The 10,126-nt window shown below is 47.7% G+C and overlaps 1 protein-coding gene across 1 annotated transcript in view; it reads left to right on the forward strand.

Moving 5' to 3' along the window:
- The window catches only part of b3galt2 (UDP-Gal:betaGlcNAc beta 1,3-galactosyltransferase, polypeptide 2), a 15,068-nt gene extending 10,422 nt beyond the window's left edge, over positions 1-4,646 (forward strand). Inside the window, exon 2 of the mRNA XM_083648205.1 lies at positions 2,390-4,646. Coding sequence (XP_083504331.1) covers positions 2,758-4,074 — 1,317 coding nt within the window. The 5' untranslated portion in view covers positions 2,390-2,757 and the 3' untranslated portion in view covers positions 4,075-4,646. The remainder of the gene's footprint in view (positions 1-2,389) is intronic.
- The last annotated feature ends 5,480 nt before the right edge of the window (positions 4,647-10,126 follow it).

A 10,126-nucleotide genomic window follows, 5' to 3' on the forward strand; every position in this document is an offset into this window, starting at 1 on the left:
AGGTTAGACACATTCAATACCTCTGATACTGTAAGAGGCGATGTAAGAGGCATAGATCGACACCCCCCCGTCAAAAAAAAAAATCGAGTTATTGACGCCATTTGGCGTCGCTGGCACTCTACGGTAAATTTCTAATGACGCCATATGGCGTCGCTGGCACTGAATGTGTTAATACGTCATTGGCAGTCAACCGTTGGATTATTTTTGACGTATTAATACGTCATTGGCAGTGAACGTGTTAACTAACGTAATTCATATTGCACAAAATGACAAATAAGCAGTTACAAGAAAACATTATTGACTCATTTGGAATAGTTCTTTAATATTCTCTAACACTATCCGTTTGCTTTGACATCATGCATGTTGCTGCAGCTGCTCTGCTGTGCTGACACTGCTAAGAGGGGGCTATCACCTTCCATCTGTTCAAAACATCTCACTTTAGCTTTGCTACAGTAGATAGCTCGCCAAATGTTAAACAGTTTGGGAGAGAAAGACAGAGACCTGCAGCACACAGAACACACGTTAGCCAACCTAAACCTAACCTCAGCATGATTACGGTATGTACTGTATGCAGTATTGTGTGTATGATTGTGTGGTGTGCACTGTATTTTGTGTGTGTGAATGATTATGGGTGTGTGTGTGTGTGTGTGTGTGTGTGTGTGTGTGTGTGTGTGTGTGTGTGTGTATGATTATGCGTGATGTGCACTATATTTTGTGGTTGCGTGTGTGTGTGTGTTTGTGCATGTCTGTGTGTGTGTGTGCATGTGTGTGTATGATTATGCGTGATGTGCACTATATTTTTGGGTTGTGTGTGTGTGTGTGTGTGTGTGTGTGTGTGTGTGCGCGTGCGTGCGTGCGTGTGTGTGTGTGCGTGCATGTGTGTGTATGATTATGCGTGATGTGCACTATATTTTGTGGTTGTGTGTGTGTGTGTGTGTGTGTGTGTGTGTGTGTGTGTGTGTGAGTGTGCATGTGTGTGTGCATGTGTGTGTATGATTATGCGTGATGTGCACTATATTTTGTGGTTTGTGTGTGTGAATGATTCTGTGTGCAGTATTTGATGTGCACCAGATTATGCCTGATGCCCCAGTATATTTAGTGCTTACGTTATCTATATTTAGTGCTTATGCACACTGATTGTGAGCGAGTGAATCAATGCCCTGAACATGAACGTGATTGCATCTCGTGCTCTCTGTGGCTATAACACACACAGCAGGCATTCCACGATGCAGCAGCAGCTTCTGTCTGTGGCTGGAGGTCAGGACAGAAGATGGAGCTGGCTGGGTGGTCTGTGGAGTAGACAGTATGAGAGGCATTGAGAGGCTGAAGGTGGAAGGTGAATGTGGGGTGAAGGCTGTTGTGGCCAGAGGCTGGCTGAGGCTTGGGCACCGCTGCTTGCTGGAGCCTGAAGATTCATTTTGACAGATGCATCTCCTCCCATGGCTGTCGAGGCGCGGCGCGCGGGGGGCTGATGGCCCCCGCGCGCCCGAGCCGTGCAGAGCAGTGTTAGCCAGCACCATGTTGTGCAAACCTGCAATTTATACTTCTGCCCTAAGGGGCGTTAAGCTGGATAATAACATGCAAGAGCCAACCGCCACCACGCACTGCCTAACACCACCTTGCTAGCTGATAGTTGCCTCCATCAAGACGTGTATTCATTTAAAGTCTTACCTATTCCAGATGGCTTTTACTGTAAGACAACGAGGCCGTGACGATCTGGGGGGAATATTTTCTCGTTTTCTGGCATCTCTAGGAAATCAACATGATTTTGAAACTGACATGAGAATGTGCACATTGCCGGTGATTTAGTTTTCTGTTTTTGCCTCCATGATTGAAAATGTGCGTCATGCTGTGTTTTTAGAGACGTCACACATCTAGACGCATCTTTCCTCGTACGCACAATCACTCTCTACAGCAGCAATCTCTGCCTCCTCCGCCACAGACATGTCGGCAACACTGTTTTCTAAATCTCCCATTTTCTCCTCTCGGTAAAAGCACATCCCCAGAGACGGCTCTGCTATAAGTCCCTGTCCAATCAAAGCAGCTACAACACTGTCATATTGATTCAGCTCCTCTCTTTCAAAAATGTTAAGTCAGCTTACCAAACAGAGCCATTTACCATAGCGGGCACTGTATGCAAGATAGACGGCTGCAACTGGGGCTTCGGTATCTGAAAATATTAATTTACAATTACCCTGAGTGTGCCAAAACAAAGAGCAAACACAATGATTAAGAAATAAGCTCTATTCCCCCACAAGCACAATAAAAAAAAAAACACACACATCTCTGCCACTGAGAATTGACTAATGGCTCAAAGCCAATGGATAGGAGGTGCATTCTGGACACTTGCCAAGACAGTTTCTTTGCTTTGTGTGTTTTTCCTCTTCAGATTAGAGGGAGCAGCCATGGAGGAGGTGACCCTTATCATCTCCTGAAGGAGTCGAGACACAGAGCATGACCCTGTGTTTGTCTGCAGTGCCAACGCAGAGCCTGGCAGGAGCCTCCATGGCCAGAGAAACATCGCTGCTTTCCTAGCTCCACCGGGAGCCCCGATAGCCCTGCTCCAAGCTTCACCGGGGGGGGGGGGGGACTCAAACGTTCGTTCCCCCTGACTCCACTAAGGAGGCTCCACTCCACTCCACTCCAAACTCACCCCACCCCGCCAGCTCAGACAACACTCTGACTGTTGGGCCACCACATGTTTGAGGTGATCGTATGTGACCCCAGCAGCAGCCCCCTGCGACCCCGACCTGCAGCATGCAGTGGAGACGCCGGCACTGCTGTCCCGTCAAGATGACCTGGAGCGTCAAGCGCTCCCTCTTCCGCACCCACGTGGCGGGCCTCCTCTCTCTGGCCCTGCTCTTCACCCTCTTCCTCTTCTTCAGCCACCAGGACTGGCTGCCGGGACGCAGCGGGCCCCGGGACAACCCGCTGGCCTACACCGTCAGGGGCTTCCGCGGCCCCAAGGCGGAGGCCAACCAGAGCGCCTCCCTCAGGGGCCTCTGGAGGGAGACGGGCCACGTGGCGCCTAAGCCTTTGCTCAACCTCAGTTCGCAGCAGGCAGAGGGGGGCGGCGGCGAGGCAGGGGCAGGAGGGGGGACCAGGACGGGCGTGATGGGTCTCGAGGACTCCATGAGCACGAACAACAGCTTGCAGAAGGAGATGGGCGTGGGCGGGAGGCTCAGCGCCCAGCCGTACCGCTACATCCTGAACGAGCCCTTCAAGTGCAGGGACAGCACGCCCTTCCTCCTCCTCCTCATCGCCGCCGAGCCCGGCCAGGCCGGCGCCCGCGACGCCATCCGCCAGACGTGGGGCAACGAGAGCGTGGCGATGGGGATGGTCTCCGTTCGTCTGTTTTTGCTCGGCGCGGGAAAGGGCTCGGACGCCTTCCTCCAGCGCAGCATAGAGGAGGAGAGCCGCGTCCACCACGACATCATCCAACAGGACTACCAGGACACGTACTACAACCTGACCATCAAGACCCTGATGGGCATGAACTGGGTGGCCACCCACTGTCCGCACGCCGGCTACGTGATGAAGACGGACAGCGACATGTTCGTCAACACCGAGTATCTGGTCCAGAAGCTGCTGAAGCCCGAGCTGCCGCCCAGGCAGAGGTACTTCACGGGCTACCTGATGAGGGGCTACGCGCCGAACCGCAACAAGGACAGCAAGTGGTACATGCCGCCGGAGCTGTACCCCAGCGAGCGCTACCCCATCTTCTGCTCGGGCACGGGGTACGTGTTCTCGGGCGACATGGCGGCGCTGATCTACCAGGCGTCGCTCAGCATACGCAGGCTGCACCTGGAGGACGTGTACGTGGGGATCTGCCTGGCCAAGCTGCGCATCGACCCGGCGCCGCCGCCCAATGAGTTCCTCTTCAACCACTGGCGGGTGTCGTACTCCAGCTGCAAGTACAGCCACCTGATCACGTCCCACCAGTTCCAGCCCAACGAACTCATCAAGTACTGGAACCACTTGCAGAGCAACAAGCACAACGCCTGCATCAACATTGCCAAGGAGAAGAACGGTCGGTACAGACACAGGAAGTTCCACGGCGAGAGGCCTCCGTGACGCGCCTCGTCGCCTAGAGCACCGGTTCCCGCCCCCGACGAGAAGGGCATGTCGAGAGAACTATACATTATATGGGAAAGAGCACATTGTTTTTGGTATTGTGTACAGTCGATGATTACAACTATTTTTTTAATTTGAGAAAGATGTGAAGTATTGTAAACCTGTTCATCTGTTTCTAAAAGGGAGAGTGGAGTACATCGTCTATGTGCAATATGAAGCATGCACACAAAAAAGTACTGCAAGTCAAGAGTGGTGATTATGATACTTCAGGTGCCAACAGAAAGGTGGTAATTCACGCTACGGTTTAAAGTGAGGACTCTCCTCTCTACACTCGGTGGTATGTTACAGTGGGGCCAACCCTATACATCTTTAAAAAGAAATAGGACACCAAACCGTGTTTACACAGACAATGGGAAATGTACATGTATTATGTTGAAAGTTACACTACCTATATGAATGAAACTATCTTTGACGTGGACCAGTTATGCTGCCCTGTTTCTCAATGTTTACTTTACAGAATTATATATATATATATATATATAAAAAAACAAGCCTCTAAAGAGAGGGTTTATCTGTCATATTCTGTATTTTATTTACAACCAACGTGAAAGCACTCAGAATCACATGTCAGAGATGACTGAGATTGTATTTTTTAAAGCTTTACATTGAGTGAGTATGAGTCTGCACTTGAGCAAATGTGCAATGAGTCAATTAACAATTAAATGTATTGAATTCATTTGCTTTGGAAGTGTGTGTGTGTGTGTGTGTGTGTTATCTGAAAAACCCTTTCATGACACTAGAATCTGTGTGGTCCAGTACTCCAGTACAGGACTGAGTTCACACACACACACCAAAAACAGGTTTTAACGTGGGAACTTTCCCAAGACTAGAATTAGAGTCTTTCATATCAATGCTACATAGCCTGGAGCAAGTCTTTTTCTGTTGCAGACACCGCGTGCTATTTGTGGGGGGAAAGGTGAGATCAGAATAGCACAAGAAAGGTCTCTCCTCGGATTCCATGCACAGATCTCTCTCCTCGCTTCTTTTATACTGCTCTTCCCCTTGTGTACAGTATGACCGTTGGTGGTTTCATTTGGTACTCGGCAATACAGTTCACGAAGATAATTCTCAACAAGCCTGGTAAATCATGCATATTCCAAAGTTTTCCATACAAATAACCACTGTTCGTCAATAAAATGTGTTATTGCATGCAATGAACCCTGGGGAACCCATTAACTTCCAAATAGGAAAAATATATATATATATATTTTTAAATACTGTGAAGACAAGCTATTCCAAGGCTAAGGGATGAAAAATGAATTAAACATCTAAGACTTGTACATCCCTCGAGAGTGTAAAATATTCCACAACCAAAACACCCAAATTCAGATTTTAATTAAAAATGAATGCATTATGATTTTTGAGAAGCTGTTAGTGTTACTCCAGATGGAACGGAATCGCCAGCATGTGTGTGTGTGTGTATGTGTGTGTGTGTGTGTGTGTGTGTGTGTGTGTGTGTGTGTGTATGTGTGTGTGTGTGGGGGGGGGGCGATAAAAAGTGCATAGCTGCATAATTGGGCGATGACTTGGAAGAGCCGCTCTATCAGATTAAAGTAATCTAATTCAACCAATGAAGAATGGAGGCTCATACACTTCACCATGCAGACTTCACGGCACGTCTGTCACTCTCGTTTTAATCAACCATACGTTTGGCAAATTGTGTGTTCCAGAGCTGTCGAAGAGTCGAGTTCACACAATGCGATATTTTAATCCGCTAATCACAACGCGAGCAGCTTAGGGGCAGAAGGCTGCAGAGCCGGAGACAGAATATCAAGATGTTTGCCTCAGATAAACAGTGACAAGGAATGATTTCACACCGGAGCCACGGGCAAAGAGACAAGCTGGATAACACAGGTTCTTCTACTCATAGCAAGGCATTCGTTAAAGAGTTGAGTTGATGGTGTCAAACAGCAGTTCCAAGGTGTACACTTTCTCAGCAGACACATAGGGATTTGATTTATTCATTGATTGATTTTTATTCTTGTGTGTCATGACATGCACCCTAGGGTGCCCAACCCTCATGGGCTTATAAGACACAAACAAAATACAACATAAAACAGCACTGTAGTAGTGGTACATTTAAGTAAACACAAATCGCAAGCTAACATACTGACTGCTTAAACAGCAAAACAGATCAGCACATAGTATGCATAACATCTGTAAATAAATGCTCAGTTCCAAACTCTCTATAGCGCCCCCTGTTGAGAAACTGCCCAAACAGCTTGAGTAACTTAATGTAAATGATGGTATCTTGGACACTGTCAGTTTATATTCATCAGCGGGTGTATTATACTGTAGGCCTACAGCACACACAGATGTCACTAGCCGGTAAGAAGCAGCTAGCTATAGTTTATCTCTATGGCAGAAAAAACATCCCTCTAAATTGTCCAAAAGCTGTTGATGTCATAGGAACCCCCCCCAGAGAGATGGTCCTAATAGGGGTAAAAAGTAACATAGTGCAACAAAACATATTTAAAATATGAACACAATGCTAAGTGAGAACCTGAGTTAGAGCTCTACATAGCTCTACATAGCTAAGTAAAAGGTGCATAGCTACCTGCCCTGACATCCTCTCATGAAGCCAATAATGACCTTCTGGCAGTAGACTAAACTCAGAGACTACTAAAAAGCGGACTAGACTAGAAACATTTATGGTGTTGGCATCTGGGTAGTGAAGAAGTCAAAGCACTTCGGGGCCCCGGGTTCAGTTCCCGGCAGCGGTACTTCCGGCTTGACCAGATGTTCCTACAGACACAATTGGCCGTGTCTGCGTCTGCGAGTGGGAAGCCTGTGGGGTGTGAGTCCTGGTCGCTGCACTAGCGCCTCCTCTGGTCGGCCGGGATCATTCAAATAATAATCTCTAATATTTGCATATAAACAATGAGCGCTGAGCACCAAAGGAGACAAAACATAAAAAATAAAATAGAATTTTGCAGATTACAATTTTAATCTGATCTAATCACAGCGCAGCAAATACACAAGAAATGTGACAATTGACATTTGGACTTGCCAACAGCTAAAAACCTGCAGACAGATCAATTATGCCAAAGCTTCTAAGTCGCCACAATTGAAAACAAGAAACGCCAATTTCCTACTCGGCAGCCATGTCATCCCGGCGCCGTGCAATTCATTAAATACTCAAGTGGTCCCAAGTATTCATCACCCTCCATTACGAATGATTAAAGTCATGACTCAGAGCAAAAGAATATTGGGAACAAGGTTGGGTACCATTCATGCATGTCCTATGCAATCAGAGCAGCAGATTACCAGCATCCGGTGGCACTCGGCCCTTCCACAAATGATGAGACAGAGGGAGAGAATGGGGGAGAGGTGAGAGGGAGAAAAAAGAGAGAGAGATAGAGGCCCTGCTCGAGGAGGGAGAGAGAGAGAGAGAGAGGCCTTGCTGGAGGAGAGAGGGAGAGAGAGAGAGGCCCTGCTGGAGGAGAGAGGGAGAGAGAGAGAGATGCCCTGCTGGAGGATGGAGAGAGAGAGAGAGAGAGGGATTGCAGGATGAAGTGTGAGGAGGAGGAAGGAGAAAAATGGAGGGAAAGCGGTAGTGATGAATGAAGGCGAAAGGAGCTGTGACTGATCAGTATTGAAAAGGCGCTGTGCCGCTGTAAACGCCGTGTAAAAGGCGAGCGCTGGAAACGGATTGAGATGTCTGCCGTGATGGAGTGGGGGCCGCGGCCCAGCTTTAACACTGTTCCTCGGAAGCCAGAGGAGAAGAGGGGGGGGCGGGAAATACACTTGAGGAGGAGACAAATACCCTGACCTTTCTGTAACGGCCGGGGCCCCCGAAACCTGACGGATACCCCTCTCTGAGGGCGCGCGTGAAGTCGTGAAGTCGGGGCGAATTCTAATGAAAGTTTTATGGTGAGGAATAACTGAATTTGACCGCGAGGATAAAACATCAACAAGATAAAATAAATGTCACCTGCTGCAACAGGGAAAATGATTAGCTCATTTCCTCTGCTTCCAAAATGCTAATGTGAAAGCCGAGGAAATGTCTATCTCAAATAATGAAAACGTAAACGGATAATAGCGACTTATATCTCGTGGAGAGGGAATGCCAAATGTGCTCGTAATGTTATCATATTATTATAGTGGCCCTCTGCTTTTAAAAAACCCACCTCGTTTTAATGCCGTTTCTGCACAATCCTTCCCTATTGTGATTTCTTCAGGGAGCAGCAGCAGTGCGGTGTCCTATCAGCCATAGCAGAAGTCTCCAACGCCTTCAAACAGATGGCAGATTCCAGCCAGGGCTCAAGGACTCGACGATGGGGCGCTGTCAGCATTGAGCCAAGATCTATTTATAAATGTAATTTGACAGTGAGGCTCCACACTGCAGGAGAACTGTTGGACATCCAACCTGAGCCCAGATCAACCAATCCAACATGGGTGGGCAGGAGTTGGATGGACTAAGGCCCAGCAGGCCCCCCTATTAAATATCACTACAACAACTCTTGGATAAGGCTTATACTTTAACACCTCTGCACAAAGAAAACCATATCGCTACTATGCATCACCAGTGTACATCTCCGCATGTCACTAGCTAAACAGAATCACTTTGACAGGCGTCGCGCGGATCTCATCTTACTGTAGCTATAAGCTCTGATGGTTGAGTCATAGAGCAAGCAAAGCGGTAGATCTCACTTCTTTGATACCGCTCTCTCTGCTGCTCTCTCAGCTGCTCTCTCAGCCGCCTTCATGCCCTTTCCGACATCACTCTGAATTTGACGTCGTCGTCGTCGTCGTCGTCGTCGTCGTCGTCGTCGTCGTCGTCGTCGTCGTGAGTGACGCTAAATGCGATTTGAAATCCTGTTTGAGCAACCAAAGCATCTGTAGAAATCCAAGTGGAATCGCATTTCAAATCACCTCCAATGTGCTCTGGATTCAGCAAAACCGCATTTCATGTGGGTTTTATGCTGTCCAGACTTTCTCAAATCAATCTGGATACAATATGCAATATGATATGCAACAAAAAAAAACACAGAGTTGGGCTGGCAGTTTGTACAAGGCCATAGATAAGATGACAGAAGCACCTGATACATTGAGTGACATTCATGGCTATTTTTAACATTTTGTTAAATGGCCGATCGGAGTCTTTTAATTCGGGTCATATAAGTCGACAAAGCACGCCATTACCACCGAGCAAAAAATAGAAACCAACCCTTTTTTCTAAATGCATTCATCTACTACAGCAATCAATGAGAGGGATGCTAATTAGCTCTCCTCAGGCCTGTCCACCTCCTGATGAGAGGTGTGGAGGGCAGCAGCACCCCCCCCCCCCCCCCCCCAACTCCCGTCTCCGCCGCGAGCTCGCGTTTCAGGGCCCTGTTTACCATCTCACTTCCTGTCGAGACAAACGAGTACAAATGGCAGGCCAGGAGTGCATTAGTGTTATGTGCCGGTGAAAAATATAAGCCTGACAAACTGCTTTATCCTGGAGAATCTCCCAGGTGTCATCCGGCAAAGTGGGAAAACAAGCTACCCGCTACGTCGCAGTCTCTCATAGTGCTCCAGGCAAATGTCTGGCGATACACATTCGGCGAGCTGTGGCATGGTACCCATTTCAATTAGGGAGAACGCGAGAAGCAGCTTTTTCCAGCACAGCTATAGGACCCAAAAGAGAAGAGATGTGAGTCACCCTAGGATCCAGCGTTACAAAAATATACGAGTAGTCTAGTGATGTGGGTCAACCCCATAACTTACACTGGCATATCTCGGTTCGAAGAATACATCATTGTTATTACTTTGGTCGAGCGCAGTCGAATCAACATTACTCACAGAGTCTGTCCCCTAAGATGAAAAGCAAATCTCAAAACAGTGTGACTCATGCCAGTGATATCATCGAGATGTGTACAAGCTGTTCCTCCACAAACTTTTTAGATGAAGGAGAACTTTAGAGCCCCATGAGGCTTTTTCTATTCAGCGTTCGCATCTAGAAAATATCCCCACAAATCCCTATTCTTTCTTTTTTCCCTCTTTAGTT

Source organism: Poromitra crassiceps (genome assembly GCF_964638095.1).
Source record: "Poromitra crassiceps genome assembly, chromosome: 12".
NCBI classification, from domain to species: domain Eukaryota; kingdom Metazoa; phylum Chordata; class Actinopteri; order Beryciformes; family Melamphaidae; genus Poromitra; species Poromitra crassiceps.